The sequence below is a fragment of the Nycticebus coucang genome, chromosome 22, assembly GCF_027406575.1.
Source record: "Nycticebus coucang isolate mNycCou1 chromosome 22, mNycCou1.pri, whole genome shotgun sequence".
Classification (NCBI taxonomy): Eukaryota; Metazoa; Chordata; class Mammalia; order Primates; family Lorisidae; genus Nycticebus; species Nycticebus coucang.
The window spans coordinates 7,260,420-7,277,783 of NC_069801.1; the positions used below are offsets into that span (position 1 = coordinate 7,260,420).

General features: G+C 39.5%; 1 protein-coding gene across 10 annotated transcripts in view; it reads left to right on the forward strand.

Moving 5' to 3' along the window:
- The window catches only part of KIF1B (kinesin family member 1B), a 170,291-nt gene that overhangs the window by 64,775 nt on the left and 88,152 nt on the right, over positions 1 to 17,364 (forward strand). For 5 of the 10 annotated variants that reach the window (XM_053577259.1, XM_053577254.1, XM_053577257.1 and 2 more), the window contains 7 exons: positions 790 to 932; positions 5,236 to 5,369; positions 9,991 to 10,070; positions 12,191 to 12,266; positions 15,788 to 15,867; positions 16,250 to 16,356; positions 17,149 to 17,232. In XM_053577259.1, coding sequence (XP_053433234.1) covers positions 790 to 932; positions 5,236 to 5,369; positions 9,991 to 10,070; positions 12,191 to 12,266; positions 15,788 to 15,867; positions 16,250 to 16,356; positions 17,149 to 17,232 — 704 coding nt within the window. Of the gene's footprint in view, positions 1 to 789; positions 933 to 1,847; positions 1,890 to 5,157; positions 5,370 to 9,990; positions 10,071 to 12,190; positions 12,267 to 15,787; positions 15,868 to 16,249; positions 16,357 to 17,148; positions 17,233 to 17,364 lie in introns of all 10 variants that reach the window. The other 5 variants (XM_053577250.1, XM_053577256.1, XM_053577251.1 and 2 more) reach the window with 3 other exon arrangements.

Consider the following 17,364-nt stretch of genomic DNA (forward strand, 5'->3'; position numbering starts at 1 on the left):
TATATAAAGATATGTCCCCTTTTTGTGGTGTTTGTCGTTATAGAAATGCTGAAGTTATAAGAAGTAATAAAATTATTGGTACATGTAGCGTTAAAAAGTTGCCAACAGGAAAAAAAAAGTTGCCAACAGAATGTTCACTAGCAGAATATATGTGCGTAAGTTCCATTCCTTTAATCTGGAAATCTCTATCCTTCTTCCATTAAAGACACTTCATATGTGGGCTGGGTGTGGTGGCCCATGCCTGTAATCCTAGCATTCTCTCTAGGAGTCCAAGGCAGGAGGATTGCTTGAGCTCAGGAGTTTAAGACCAGCTTGAGCAAAAAGTAGACCCTCCCTCTACTACAAATAGACATATCAGCTGGTGTAGTGGTGCATGGCTGTACTCCCAGCTACTCAGGAGGCTAGGGCAGGAGGATTGCTTGAGACCAGGAGTATGGTGGTGCCACTGCACTTTAACCTAGCAGCAACAAAGTGAGACACTGTCTTTCAGAACAACAACAACAACAGCAAGGCACTTGATAATGGAGGGAACATGCCGTAGTCTGACAAATTGGATTTGAGTCCTCTCTCTGCTATTTATTTCCATTCTGATCTTGGGCAAATCACTTGAATTCATCTGTGCCTTTTTCCTTATCTTTATAAGGTATTATAAAGCTTTATACAAATGTATTATTTATCAAGGCTCATAAAATGTGTAAACAGATGCTTGATTTAGAAATAATAGAACGTTATTTATGAGAAGTAGAATATCAGAGAAATGTCAAGAATGAATTTTTCTTTTGAATCTAGATATGCAGATCGTGCAAAACAGATTAAATGCAATGCTGTTATCAATGAGGACCCCAATGCCAAACTGGTTCGAGAATTAAAGGAGGAGGTAACACGGCTGAAGGACCTTCTTCGTGCACAGGGGCTGGGAGATATTATTGACAGTAAGTGAATTAAGGATCAACACAAAATCTAATACTTTCTTCTTCAGGGTTCTTATGTTTAAAATAAATGTCAATTTAAGGAATTTGATGAAGGTAGATGATAGTGGATTTTTTTTTCCTTAAAAAACCAATGAAAATAATCTCTAGATTCCTTTCTGTGTTGTATAACAGGCTGTCCATTTAAACTCATGAAATTAGTTTCTAAAACATGAATATGTCACTACTTGTATTTTTATTAGAATTGTGTTTTAGATCAACAGTGAAGTTTATTTGTAATGTTAAACTTATTGAGAAATTAATCACATAAAAAGGTTATCTGAAGTTGTTTAATGTGTCACTGTGAATTAGTGTAGTGGCAGTAATAGATGGTGTAAGAAGCCTACATTCATGTCTACTTTCAGATAAGAGTCACCGCCTCCTCCTGTAAAATGGTCAGCTGTCTTCTACTCCACAGTAATATATGAAGGGGAAAAGTCCAATTTCTGTCAAGTTCAGGAATTCTACTTCAGAGGGGATTGTTTTACAATGTTGTCTTAAAATATATCTTTTGAAAACTCAATGATCTGCCTATATAATAGCTTAATCAGAAGTTCTCTTGAGTTCAATAGATTTTTCAAATAGAATAGAATATGGTAGAGTATGATTTGTTTAATAAATCGTATTTTTTTATTTTTGATTGCAAAAATAATACTAGATTCCTTGAAATTCCAATAAGATATTCAAGGCCTTTTCTAACTTAGTTCTTAACTGATTGATGCCTGAGTTTACATGAATACAGTTTATAAAAATGATGATATATTCTAGGTGTTAAGTTTTTCATCTTCCAAACGCCAAATACTGCTATGTTCCCTCTCTGTGTCACTGCTAAACCTAAACTTTGACCCTTCTCGTATTTTCCCTCCTGCTTACCTTCAGTTGATCCGTTGATCGATGATTACTCTGGAAGTGGAGGCAAATGTGTGTATTTTGCATATTGGTTTTTTCTAGTACTCTGACTTGCTATTCTGCCTCTGCTGGATCAGCCTTAAAATGAGCTTTGCATGCTGGCAGTCCTACCAGGGAAATCCCAGACAGAGCCAAGTGTAGAATCAGAATTGATCCTATTTTTGCCCTTCTTCACTGAGCAAAGCAGTCTTTGCTGGATTTCAGTTACTGGCTTGAATGAGTTAAGAGGCTTAAGAATCTCTTGCTTTTGCTCTTCAGTTTGCCCCCATGTGATGATTAAATTACATCCCAAGTCATACATGATGGTGATAGCAATGATAATGACTTTTACTGAGTGTTTGTAACATGCCATGCCCTTTTCTGGGCACCCTGAATATATTGTTAGTGACTTAAAAAGCTCCGTTATGCTCATTTTATCAGTATCCTGGAGTGGTTCATTTGCCTGAGATCCCGCAGTTTCCACCTGGTTGGGTTGGATGGTGTGATTCGGAGCCCTTGCTTTTAATCATTATTACACTAACATTTGTTTTTCTGCCTCTTGAGTTGTTCCCTTTTTATTTAGTATAAAAATCCTTTTTAAGGGCAGCGCCTGTGGCTCAGTGAGTAGGGCGCTGACCCCATAAACCGAGGGTGGCGGGTTCAAACCCAGCCCCGGCCAAACTGCAACAAAAAATAGCCGGGCGTTGTGGCGGGGGCCTGTAGTCCCAGCTACTTGGGAGGCTGAGGCAAGAGAATCACCTAAGCCCAGGAGCTGAAGGTTGCTGTGAGCTGTGATGCCACGACACTCTACCAAGGGCAATAAAGTGAGACTCTGTCTCTACAAAAAAAAAAAAAAAAAAAAACTTTTTAATTTGCATTATAAATCTGAGGCTTTGTGTACATAATTAAAGACAATCAAGTTGGCCAAACTCTGTGAATGAGGAGCTCTGTAAATGTTGTGCTATCACTCACTGTGCTTATGCTAAGTGGGTTTTATTCATATCTTCTGCCTCAGCTTACTTGATGGTTGCATAATCATTTTCCCCTTTTCATAAATTATAAATTAAACTTAAACAAATAAGTGTCTTAAAATGTGTGCTTGAAATGAGGAGAGTTTATAAAGGATCATGTGGACTTAATTATCCTTTCCCTATATCTCATTCACGAGAAAAGAATTTCTTATCTTTTAAGGTAATTGATCAAGGAATTGTTAACTTAGATGAACTGAAGAACCTTGATTTCAAGATTAATTTTTAAATTCTTATAGATCTGTTTATTTTTACAAGAAGGCATGTAAGGAGCTTAGTAGACAGTGAGGAAATACATAGGAGAAACTAAATATAGCCCTGGCTGTTGTTAGAAGGTTCTGCCTGGAAGGCCTTGTAATGTGCTAATACTGAGGTGACTCTTGGACTGGAACAGCTCTGTCTGAGATTTCCAAAGCTGAGCAATACTGATGTGGAAAAGATGCCTTCTTATTCTTGCTTTTGTGCTCAAGATGCTCCTACAAGCTTGTTGCCTACCTCTTTTCTGAGCAGCTGTGGCATTTCCTGAAAAACCATGCATGACTAAGTTTTAATTCTGTATCCGTGAAGAAAAGCAGCCCTGACTTCTCAATTTCCATTTTAATCTACTGAGCTCAATTCCTTTCAGGGCTTCCATTGGACCTTTTAAGCTCCATCCATCCTGGTCTTTCCCACCTGCTGCTGTTACCTGGTGGCTAATTTTTCGCACCAGTTCCCAGTCCCGCTTTAAAACATGCCTCTTTGCTTATTTCTGTATGTTCTGTATTTGCAGATGGTGGTTTTCAAACTGTCTTGAAGTAATCACTGGCCTTTAAGGGGCTTCAGAAACTGGCTTCCATTAAATAGTAGAGATGAGCAGACCCAGAGGGAACTAATAATACTTTCTCCAGCTATTTGTATTGACTCAGCTCCTTTAAGGAAGACTTTACCTTGTTTTGATATGAATTTTAAGTAATATACATATTCTCAATTTTAAAAGTGAGCTGATTTTAAAATTGGAATGCTTGAGTACCACTTGCATCTACTTAAGAAGGATGGCTAATGAAGGAAAGTACAATAACAAATTAATGAATTTGTTGTTTGTGGATTTTTAACCAGTACTAAGTTTAAAAGTAGAAATTACAGTAAATGAAAGTATGCCCCCCAAACTTGCATTTCATACTAAGAAACAGGCTTACCAGTGACCCATGATTATAGTGTTAGGCAAAGTAAGGGCCTTACTTAAATTAGCAAATAATCAGCCTTATTTTTTGCTTGCTCTGATAGATGAATGGAAATGACACTAAATCTCATACATTTGCTAGTTGTCCTTCCCCATTGAGGCAATCATGAGGCATCAGTTGGTCCTGAGTTCTTAACCAGGACTTTAGTGAAATTCCTGTCATTTCTATAACTACCTCTCCTTTTTATTTAAGGCGTATTATAAAAAAACCTTTTAGCATATTAAGATGTCATACAAAGTACCCTACTGAGTGTGTTGAAAGTTTTCTTTTAACTATAACATTTTCTTGGAAATTTTGGCTGAATTTCATAGAACACTGGACTGGGCTGATAGGGATTATTATTGATGAGTAAATATTCATTGCTTTTCCCTTACTGTTATAAACTACTAGAATTTAAGAGTAGTGGAAATATGACAGCATTGGAGACTTGGAACAATAGAAAGACTGGAAGGAACGTAGTGGGGCACAGTTGCTCATGCCTGTAATCCTTGCACTTTGGGAGGCCGAAGTGGGAGGATCACTTGAAGCCAGGAGTTAAGTCCAGCCTGAGCAGCACGGTGAGACCTCCGTCTCTATAGAAAATAGAAAAAATTTCTGACGAATGCATGTAGTCCCAGCTACTGGTGAGGCTGAGCCAAGGACTTTGAGGTTGCTGTTACCTATAATGATGGCATTGTATTCTAGCCCGGCAACAGAGTGAGACCCTGACTCCAAAAAAAAAAAGAAAGAAAGAATAAAAGGGATGTAGTTTAGCTGTTCAGGGAGAATGCCTAAATAGTATCCTTTGAGGCTCTGGTTATGTCCTACCAGATATAATGTTAACCTGCATTGGTAATTTTTAGTTTCTCAATGAAGAAATGATAAGCTCTAGGATACCAGTATTAAAGAGACATGTTTTAGAACTGCCATCTAAAACAATTACATCCTGTCTTTGTATTATAGTGTGTCTTTGTCTTGGTGCTTAAATGCTATCCTTTCTTACACCAGTGTTCCTTCCTGTCTTTTTTTCTTCCTCTGCTCCTTTCCCTCTTTCCCACTTTTTCTATCTCTCAGATCTGAAAGATTTTCAGAACAATAAGCATAGGTACTTGCTAGCCTCTGAGAATCAACGCCCTGGCCATTTTTCCACAGCATCCATGGGGTCCCTCAGTTCATCCCCATCTTCCTGCTCACTCAATAGTCAAGTGGGCTTGACATCTGTGACCAGTATTCAGGAGAGGATCATGTCTACACCTGGAGGAGAAGAAGCCATTGAACGTCTGAAGGTAAGTTATAGTTCAGACTGGGTGTAAGGTATTCCATGTAGCACCACAAGGCAGAACTAAGATTAAAAATCACTGAGATTTTGACTCAGCATACGGAGAACTTCCTAACTCTTATAGGTGTACTGAAAAAGGTGCCTTATAAATTAATTAGTTTCTTCTCACCAGAATGCTTGAGACTGACATGGCCAGGCAGAGATGGGAGAGCTGCAATGGTAGGTCATAGGTTCGTCATGCAGAGTGACTGATTAAAGATATGTGCATTAATTCTGGGTTAGTTTATAAGTCACACTGAAATTGTTTAGCTAGAAGTTTGGTTGGAATAAGTAGTTGAAAACATTTGGCTTCATTTGAAGATGGAATTCTTAGAGATCCATGTTTCTGTTAAATATACAATAGAGGGAAAGTTTGAACATTCATACTCTACCAGGGTTATTCGGATACACATTAAATTCTTTTTTCTGGAAGTTCACTGAATACCTTGATACCCTATCGTTGCTACACAGGAAGGACTGTGTCCCCCTGTGCTGGTGCTCACAACATCTTGGGGCCATGGTGCTGCACGAATGCAGGTGTCCTCACTTGCCTTTCCTAGCCTGTTGTTGACTCTGCCAGATCCTGTCTTGACTCTTCCCTGGCATATGAAAGTTATGAGAAACAAAGCCTTCTAACTCATAATTTCTTCCCTTCTCCCTCAATGACTACCTTGAATAGACAGTTGTCACCTGTGGTGCTGAGACAAGTTGTGCAGGAATCCTACCATCCAAGGGGTGACTGCGACAGCATCATCTGCTTTGAAGCAAACATTTTTTATTCCTCTGCTACTCATCTTCAGCATGATAGTTTGATCCATACCTTTTGGCCTCTATTCAAAAGTGCCAGGGTAAAAGACATGAGGAAGGCAGAATTTTTTTTTGTTTAAAGAGGCAGGGTCTCACGTTGTCACCTGAGCTGGAGTGCAGTGGTGCAATCATAGCTCACTGTAGCCTCAGATTCCTGGGCTTAAACGAAGTGATCCTTCCATCTCAACTTCCCAAGAAGCTAGGATTATAGCTGTTATTACTATTTGTTGATTAAAGCCTTAGTCCATAAATGAGATTAACACGCCTGGCCAAAGACTTTATTAAGGATCTGGGCAGTCACAGTTGTGCAGCCAGCCAGTGGTCCTCTTCACGTTCATTCAGTGTTCCCCTCAACCCCTGGCCATTCAAGGACGATTGAGAACAGTGACTTCCTTTACAAATGTAATGCAAGTGTTGTGTAAGCTTGATGATAGGGGATACCAGGCTTTCATTTAGGTTCTCTGGTAAAGCTGAAAAGATTTCATAAAAGGAAGAATGGGCTTCTGCTTTTTCTTTCTTTTTTTTTTTTGTAGAGACAGAGTCTCACTGTACCGCCCTCGGGTAGAGTACCGTGGCGTCACACGGCTCACAGCAACCTCTAACTCTTGGGTTTACGCGATTCTCTTGCCTCAGCCTCCCAAGCAGCTGGGACTACAGGCACCCGCCACAACGCCCGGCTATTTTTTTGTTGCAGTTTGGCCAGGGCTAGGTTTGAACCCGCCACCCTTAGCATATGGGGCCGGCACCCTACTCACTGAGCCACAGGCGCCACCCTGCTTTTTCTTTCTTAATCAGCCTACCTTTTACTTGGCATTTTACTCCAAAAATACAGTACTTCAGAAACAAAAATAATGATCCTCATTCTTTTTTCCAAACATGTTAATGCAAAGTGGTTAAGTTCAGCACCTGCAAAGAGAAGAGGGAGAGAGACATCTTTATTTTATTTATTTTATTTTTTTTGGACAGAGTCTCATTTTGTTACCCTTGGTAGAGTGCCATGATGTCATAGCTCACAGCAGCCTCAAACTCTTGGGCTCAAGCGATCCTCTTGCCTTAGCCTCCCAAGTAGCTACAACTACAGGTGCCTGCCACAATGCCCAGCTTTTTTTTTTTTTTTTTTAAGAGACGGGGTCTCTTTCTTGCTCAGGCTGTTCTACAACTCCTGAGCTCAGGCAGTCCATCTGCCTTGGCCTCCCACAGTGTTAGGATTATAGGTGTGAACCACCACGCCCGGCAGACATCTATCTGTTAAATATCACAAGCTGCAGGGTAATTTGTGCTGTTGGTAAAATTGACTTTGAAGTTTTACTAAAGACCTTAGTGAAGCTGTGTGATTAAGGCTCCACACACATTTCTCATGATAGGTGTCGGTGACTGTGTTGCTGTGCAGGCCTCTATTTAGAGCCAGGGCAGGAGATGGGGAGCTTGTGGGAATGAGAACAACAAAATGTTATTTTTCTTTGGATTTTCAATTTACTATTTATTAAAGCCTCAGTGCACAAATGAGATTATCTTTTCCTCTGACATTCATCACAGTGGAATGGGGAAATTTCTCCCTAACTGCCAAGTGGGACCAATTGAAAATAATGTCAGATATTAAGAGTTAAGACAATTAGGTCAAAATGCCTTCCAGATAATGTCTAAGGAATAACATTGTCATTATTCAGGGAACTCTCCCCCAATTTACCTGTTTCCTACTAAAACAAAACTTATTACTTGAATCAGAAAATAAATTCCTCTGCTTTAATTCTTCATTTCACCAACTTAAATGAAATCTTTTTTATCTTCACTGGCTTTCCTGTGGAAAGAAAATAGATTTTTTTATGATTTTTGTGTCGTCTTGAGTTGTTAAATGTAGCATGGTGGTTTGCTGAGGTGTGAATGCCTTCGTTTTACTCTTATTTTGTGAATGGTGAGAATTCCATTTGGGCAGACGTGCATTTTAATGCTGCAGACAGGTGACATTTGTCACCCACAGTGTGCAGGGCAGTGGTTGTATAATAGAAAAGCTTGAAACTGTCTAGGAGCTGCATTCTTGAGGCATGACACTGCAGGAGAAGAATATTGTAATGGAAAATAGTAGTAGAGGAGGTAAATTCATTTTCCTAACATTTTATTTCCCTTTGCTTCCGTTTATTTTTGACTTAAGAAAAGATCACTTGGTTGAATGTTATTTTTACACAGTGTGGCTGCTGCTTAAATTCATTGAGTAGCCAATTTCCATATGTAGAACACTCATTGTTACACCATCGTAAAAATCTTGACTTCTCCACAAGCTTCTCTGGCAAAAGTAAGTGATCTATTGCTTCAGTTTTAAGCCACAAATTGAAATGAGTTGAAGTGTATGTATCCTTGATTTGGCTTCCTATCCGGTAAGGTTTTGAACAGCTAGCTATAGCCACTGCATGGTGTCTGTGGTGTTTATCAGTCTGGTATCAAAGTCGGCCTTGTGAGTGCCATTGCTTAGTGTTAGCCTGTAAATACCCACCAGAGAAGCAGGTGAGGGCAAGTGCTATGGTAAGCAGCCTAAGCGCCTTACATTTGGAACTCTGATGAAGCATACTTTGTTGAGTACAGTAAAACCTTGGCTGTCTGATGGCTTCAAGGAATGTTCTGTGTAGTGTTTAACCTTTTGTATATGACAACTTAAATTCACAGAGACCTGTGAATATTCTAGTTCTAGCTCGTAGCTACCACACTATTCTTTCATCTCCTACCGTTCTCAATCCTCAGTCATGCTACTCTAGCAACATGATTGTTCTTGGAAAACTCCGGGCTGTTTCCTGCCTGTCCCCCTACATAGCCGCAGGCAGCCCCTGCTCTTCTGTCTCTGCTCACAGGCCACCTGGTCAGGAGGTCTGTCTGGACAGCCTCACTTCAGATTGCTCCTTCCCCTCGTCCTCCCTTTACATTCTTTCTCTTCCTTGCTTCATTTTTTTCTCCAAAGTACCTACCACTGTCTGACATATTAAAATTGATTGTTTTGTTCACTTTACTAGAATATAAGTCTCTAAGGGCAGGGATTTATTCTCTGCGACACCCCTGGTTGCCTAGAGCAGGGCTTGATGTATAAGGAGTTAAATATAATTATTGAATGGATAAGTTCATCAGTTACTTCTCTCTTTCCCTTTATATAGTAAGCTCTTCAGAACAGGAAACATGTTCTAGTTGTTATGTTTATGTAATATAAAATCTCAGCGAGTGATTGTCATTCAGTAGCATCATGCCTTCAGATGAGATTTAATATTCTTTTTACATTGGCCATTGTGTTCTGTTTAAGAAGGTACAGTATCATGGTGAAACTGTGTTAAAGTAACAGCAATGAATACCTTTGGGACTTTATTCTTTTATAGAAGTGGTTGTCAGAAAAAGCGTCTTGCATTTTGGGATGTTAATATTAACCTTTCCTCCTCCTACACACACATACACACAGGCAGACTCAACCGTTAAAGTATTTTTATTAGGACTTGGAGGTTTTATATGGGGCTGATGTAATTTTAGACCTAGTCTTGGGCAGTGCCTGTGTCTCAAAGGAGTAGGGCGCTGGCCCCATATGCCAGAGGTGGCGGGTTCAAACCCAGCCCCGGCCAAAAACTGCAAAAAAAAAAAAAAAAAATTTAGACCTAGTCTTTATGATTCTTACATGACATATTAAAAAAGAAAATTTCATCATATTAGATTTTGCCTTTGATCTTGAAAGGCATAATCTGCTTTCTTTCCTAGACATGTTATGTTAGAGTATAAGACTTTTTGCCATTTTAACCATGTGCTTCCTTCCTTAGGAATCAGAGAAGATCATTGCTGAGTTGAATGAGACCTGGGAAGAGAAGCTTCGTAAAACAGAGGCTATCAGAATGGAGAGGTCAGGAGGTTAAAGTATTGGAATGTTTCTAAGTTTTCTAAGAAATTTGGATTACTTTTATAGTAAGAAAAGATGAAATCAAAGTTAAAAAACAAATCTAAAACATGAAGCAAAAATTAAACCTGGCTGGGGTCTTATGGCCAGTTGAATTTACACTTGAAATAAAATGCACATATTTAAATGTTCTTCAGGAAGTTATGTGATTAACACTTGCCATTGTACATGCTGCTAGAGAGCCATAAGAAATGGAATATGTTAGGCTGGGAATGGTGGCTCATGCCTGTAATCCTGGCCGAATGGGAGGCTGAGGCAAGAGGATTTGTTTGAGGCTGGGAGTTCAAGGCAGCCTGAGCAAGGGTGAAACCCCATCTCTATAAAAAGTGGAAAAAATTACTCAGGGAAAAATTAACCACAGTATGATGGCACGCTCCCATAGTCCTAGTTACTCAGGAGGATAAGGCAGAGAGCCCAGGAGTTGGAGGTTGCCGTGAACTAAGACAAGGCCACTGCCTGCCAGTCTGGGCAATATGGCAATACCATGTCTCAAAGAAAAAAGGAAAAAAAGGAACATATTGAGGGATAGTGTTTTTCATTTGCAAAAAGTAGACTGCCTTTAATAAAGGCCCAAATACAAATAGCTATTTTGATTATTATTTTTCAGTTACCTTCTGTAGAACCTGTTTGGTAAGGGGTGAAGTAGTTTGGACCATAAACTTTAAAAATCCTTATCTACCCTGAAGATGCACATAACCCAAAATGATACTTTTTTTTTTTTTCCTTTTTCCTTGAGACAGAGTCTCACTATGTCGCCCTCAGTAGAGTGCTGTGGCGTCACAGCTCATAGCAACCTCAAACTCTTGGGCTTAAGAGATTCTCTTGCCTCAGCCTCCCTAGTAGCTGGGACTACAGGCGCCTGCCATAACACCCGGATTCTTTTTGTTACAGTTGTCATTGTTTGGCAGGCGTGGGCTGGGTTCAAACCTGCCAGACTCGGTGTACATGGCAGGTGCTGTAACCACTGTGCTATGGACGCTGAGTCCCCAAATGATACTTTTGCTATTGAAATAAAGGTACATTTAAAAAATACCAGTTCTGGCTCGGTGCCAGAGTCTCATTTTATCACCCTTGGTAGAGTGCTGTGGCATCATAGCTCACAGCAACCTCCAACTCCTGGGCTTAGGTGATTCTCTTGCCTCAGCCTCCTGAGTAGCTGGAACTACAGGCACCCGCCATAATGCCTGGCTATTTTTTCGTTGCAGTTTGGCTAGAGCCAGGTTCAAACCCGCCACCCCCAGTATATGGGGCCGGCACTCTATCCACTGAGCTGCAGGCGCTGCACACAATTAGAATTTCTTTAGAGATTTTAAGCTAGAATTATTGAGTCAGAATGAAGACGTGCATGAGACATTTGACAAATTCATATTTATAGGCCATATTTCATAAAGCAAAATTACTTTCTGATTGCTTTATTCCGAAGAAATGTTTTTTGTGGTTTTTTTTGTTGTTGTTTTAAATTAGTCAAGATCTTGTTCTATTTCCCAGATCTAGCCATCATTCATTATAGCTCTCTGTAACCTCAAATTCCTGAGCTCAAGTCATCTTCTTGCCCCAGCTTCCCAAGTAGGTGGGACTACAGATTTGCACCACCATAGTCAGCTAATTTTTTCTATTTTTTGTAGAGTCATGGTCTCACTGTATTGCCCAGCCTGGTCTTGAACTCCTAGCCTGAAGTGATCCTCCCATGCTGGCCTCCCAAAGTTCTAGGATTGTAGGCATGAGCCATCACATTTGGCCTAAGAAGTAGTTCTTTGAGTTGGATACATGGTTTTAAGGAATATCTTCTTTTTTATATTAATAGACATATTGATGAATTATTGTCTATCTTTAGAGTCAGATGAAACAAGTTACAATTTTATCCAACATAGCATAATTATTTTGAATGTTCTGTTTCTCTTAAAAATAATTTCGTATTAACGATGAGATGACATTATTTCGAATTTGTATCACTGGCTTTAGATTTGACCTACTGTTTTGCTTTGTATACTTTATTTTCCAGTTCATATTGGACTGATTTAATTGACATTTTGGTATTGATATTCTGAGGTATTTGTTTTTTCTAGAGAGGCCTTGTTGGCTGAGATGGGAGTTGCCATTCGAGAAGATGGAGGAACCCTAGGGGTTTTCTCACCTAAAAAGGTAAGGAAGCATGCTCTGAAACCCAACCGAAGAGAGACCGTTTTTGTCTTAGTCACTGGGGCGCTTCATGTCTTTCAGGGGGGCCCTTTGACCTCTTTTTTTTTTTTTCTTTTGAGACCTACTCTTACTTTGTTGCCCTCAGTAGAGTGCTGTGGTGTCACAGCTCACAGCAACCTCAAACTCTTGGGCTTGAGTGATGCTCTTGCCTCAGCCTCCCAAGTAGCTGGGACTCTGGGTGCCCACCACAACACCTGGCTATTTTTATATTTTTAGAGACGGGGGTCTCACTCATGCTCAGGCTGGTCTTGAACCCATGAGCTTAGGCAGTCCTCCTGCCTCAGCTTCCCAGAGTGCTGGGATTACAGGTGTGAGCCACTGAGCCCAGCCGCCTCCATTTTTTCTTTTAAACAAATCTTGGTACTTATTTCAGATATTTCTGTTTTAATCTTACAGAGTCTGGTCTTACAGTATTAAAGGCAGCATATTTCTAAAATGCTCATCATGTTTACCGTTTATAAAACAAAAAACTTAAGCAGTAAATTTGTAACTTTGGGCCATGATTCAGTTTGTTTAGTCATCTCCATTGTTGTAAATGCCCAACCTAACCCAGTGTTCCTCGCTTCAGTTCTGGCTACTTTTTCTATGTAGGTTTTCTCACAGAAGTCATTTACCTTGCTTTATAACTTTTTGGAACAAATTTCAGCTGTTCAGGTTTGTGTAGAATGTGCTGCTTCCATTATAGACATCCAGTGTACTGAGCACAGAGTTCCTTTCCTTATCCTTCTAGACTCCTCTGCTCCCATCTCAGTTTATTGTTTAAAAAATGACTCCAGTAGTCACCCTCCTACTTACATAATCGTAGTTGTAAAGTAGTTAGAGTTAGATGTCTTTTAGCTAATTGGAATAGTAAGGTTTTTTTTGTTTTGTTTTTTAGGTTGCAAGTTGGATATTGTTGGATACTAGGAAACTATTAGAAATTGATTATTTTGTGTGTTTATTTACATGGCATATTAGAACGTATATTGATGTATTTTATACCACTGTAAGATGGTCCTTCGTTTCAAATGGCCTCAGATTGGCCATTGGAGACTTAAACATCTTCATGTACTAAGTTCTGATGGTCTCTCTAGGTTAGGAATAAGGGATGATGAGTTTTGAATTGTTAACTTTTATTTTATGTAGTTTGAAATATTCCTGTGGTTGTTGGTAGGACTCTTGGTTAGTTGGCTATAGAACATTTTTATAAATTTCATTGTGATAATTTCAACAGAAAAGATTGATTTAAAGACTTCATAGATACATATTGTAACACTTGTACACTAAGTATTTTTTGTGTTTATATTATGAAAGGGCAATGATTTTTAGCTTAATCATTTTTCCTTCAGTAAGACATGTATTTTACCAGATGTTATCTATGATTATAGAGATTTTAGCAATTATAGTTTTGATAAAATTTAAATTGTGCCTGTGCATATATCTAAAAGTATTTCATAACATTTTTTAGTGTTAAAAATTGTGGAGAACTTCTTTATTTTTTATTTTGCAGTTTTTGGCTGGGGCTAGTGCCCTACTCCTTTGAGCCACAGGTTCTGCCATGGAGAAATTTTTTATAAGAACTTGTGAAAATATGATATTTCACATGAATCATAAATGACTTGAACATAAACAGCATGTAATTCCAAACTGAGATTTCTACTTCGAAAGCTTTTTCTTACTTTAATTTTTCCCATCTTGCTTTAACTTTCTAGGCTTCCTTAGGAAAGGAAGGGGTATACCAGTGACTACATCCAGTTTGAGAACCTGTTCCTGAGGTTTACTTTTTCTTAGGTCACCATTAAGATGGACCTTAAAGAGTATTGCCCACAGAGGGTTTTGATTTTCTCAAACTAGTCAAGTTCATAAATTGCAGAGGTGGATGCTAGTTGAGAAGATATAGAGGTTTTTCTAATTTCTTTTCAGTCTTCCTTTGTAGTACTTTTTCTTAACCCCTGATCTGACTTTTGTTTCATTTTTCCATATTTGCTGGCACTATCTTGAGTAGATTTTGGCCCCAAGACCGTGTGACTTATTTTTGGATTCCAGTGGGGTATTTTCACCAAAGAAGGTTGGTTTTTAAAAAAGATTTTAGAAATGTTAGAGTTAAATGAAGAAGATTTTTAGAAGATGTTTATATTACTGAGTATCAGTAATTTTAATTTCTTTTAATTAGATAAAGACTAATAAACTCAAGGCAATAACTGGGACCCTGGAAGAACTGATGGAAATTGTAGATGGAAAATGGCAGAGGGTGTGGGGACACTGTAATAAAAGTAAATGAAAAATTAAATCTTGGGCAGTGCCTGTGGCTCAGTGGGTAGGGTGCCGGCCCCATATACCGAGGGTGGCAGGTTCAAACCCAACTCTGGCCACATTGCAACAAAAAAAATAGCCAGGCGTTGTGGCGGGCACTTGTAGTCATAGCTACTCGGGAGGCTGAGGCAAGAGAATCGCCTAAGCCCAGGAGTTGGAGGTTGCTGTGAGCTGTGACGCTAGGGCACTCTACTGAGGGCGATAAAGTAAGACTCTGTCTCTACAAAAAAAAAAAGTTGTCTTAAGGGACAGCACCTGTGGCTCGTGAGTAGGGTGCCGGCCCCAAATACCAAGGGTGGCAGGTTTGAACCCGGCCCCGGCCAAACTACAACAACAACAATGACAAAATTGTAGTGGGTGCCTGTAGTCCCAGCTACTTGGGAGGCTGAGGCAAGAGAATCGCCTAAGCCCAAGAACTGAAGGTTGCTGTGAGCTGTGATGCTACCGCGCTCTGCTGAGCGTGACAAAGTGAGACTGTCTCAAAAATAAAATATGATAAAGAACAAGACCCAATTCTTGATAAAATCAAAGCACAAAGAAAAAATTAAGATAGGCTGATTCTCTGGATCAGTTAATTTTTATAAATGCCTGGGCTGAAGAAAGATTTAATTTTTTTTTTTTTTTTTAAGGCATCACCTCCCAGCAACCTCCAACTCTTGGGCTTAAGCCATTCTCTTGTCTCAGCCTCCCAAGCAGCTGGGACTACAGGTGCCCATCACAATGCCCATCATAGCTTTTTTGGTTGTAGTTGTCATTGTTGTTTGGCAGGCCTGGTCTGTGCTCGAACCCGCCACCCTTGGTATATGGGGCCAGCACCCTACTCACTGAGCCACAGGTGCTGCCCTTAAGACAACTTGTTTTTTTTTTTTTGGGTAGAGACAGAGTCTTACTTTATCGCCCTTAGGAGAGTGTATGTGGCTGGCATCCTAGCCACTAAGCTGCAGGTGCTGAGCCAATCATATTTTATTTTTAAATGGAACGTATTGATGAAGCTCAGAGTGGCCTGAAGAGAATATTTTCTCTTTACTGTGGATTTGCAGCTGGGAATGAAGGATATCCCTCTTCAGGCAGTGTAGGGAGTTGGAAAAGCCTGACCTTCCGTAAGCCCCTGTCGTTGCCACAGCCCTCTCACGGTGCCTTGCTCTGAATTCCTAATCTGTAACCTTTTTCAGACCCCACATCTTGTTAATCTCAATGAAGACCCACTGATGTCTGAGTGCCTGCTTTATTACATCAAAGATGGAATCACAAGGTACATTTCTTGTTTTGGTTACTTAATTTTTTTTTTTTTTTTTTCTGTCAGCTGAGCTAGTTAATGCACTTTTTCTCTATAATACTTCCAATAAATTTTTTCCTTTTAACAACTTAAATGAAATCATTAGGGAATTTATTTTACTGGTGCCTTTTACAATGCTGTATGAGTTATGTTGGCGAATCATTCTTCCATGGCTTCTTATTCTGATGTAGGGAGGCTGTTCATATATGAGAACAGAATTTGCAATTGAAAGCTTCTGATACAAAAAGGCAATACCTTTTTCTTTGAGAAAAAGAGGTTCATTGGGAGAAAGACCACCATTGTTTATGGTGGTTTTTGTATTTGAATTTCCCTGGGAAATGCTTTCTCCTGTGTTCAGGGTTGGCCAAGCAGATGCTGAGCGGCGCCAGGACATAGTGCTGAGTGGGGCTCACATCAAGGAGGAGCATTGTGTCTTCCGCAGCGAGAGAAGCAACAGCGGTGAAGGTAAGAGGTCCTCCTTGGAGTTTTTCCAACAACCTTTTCATTTGTATATGAGAAATGCTTCACACCTGGTATTCCTTGTCTCTGTCAGTGATACTTTCTTGTACGACCTAATATTGAAAAATGAAGAAACCTGGGCTGCTTACAAATGCAGAGATGGACATAGCTACTTTACATGAAAATAGCCTGGACAAAAGGAGCCCTTTCATTGCTGCCAACAGCCAAGTGGGACATAGGCAATTAGGCTTAGTCTTGAATGTTAATTATTATATAGAAAAGAAAGAAAAGAACAAATATGCTGGGTCATAGGCAATTCAAAGGACCTCAAGTCTTAACCCAGTAGAATTGATTTTTATTTAAAAGGGAAGGAAAAGTAAATCTTGATTTTTGCCCAGATTATTTTAATGAGACAATAATCTAATGGTATTCTTGTGGAGTATAATTAATTCCTTCCTTAATCAAAATATTAGCATCATCAATTTCTTATTATTATCTGTATCTCATACTTGAAAGATTTCTGATGGTTTATAGTTTATTGGTCCAGTTGTCAGATATCACCAAAGCTAGTATTATAATGTTCATCTGAGGTTTCTCAAGTTCAATTAAATATTTCTATCTGAGCCATAATCCCAAGTAGCCTCTTATATTGGAACTGATGCCTGAAAATGTACTGCTTCGGTCACGTGATTGACTGAAGGAATTTATTTTGGTTACCATGAATCCTGATGGTCAACTGTTTTCCATTATTTGACTCCAGTGACTTGTGATAATAACATTAGTTTGTGTTCCTCTTAGTTATCGTGACTCTAGAGCCCTGTGAGCGCTCAGAAACCTACGTAAATGGCAAGAGGGTGGCCCAGCCTGTTCAGCTGCGCTCAGGTGAGACTGGGAGAGTTTGAGGTCTTCAGCAGTGTGCGCAGGTCTTGTGTGAACAACTTCATGACTCTTTGTTTAGAGCCTGAAGTGATAGTCAGCATTAGCGTTTTTGTTCTTATAAAACCTCCAAAGCCG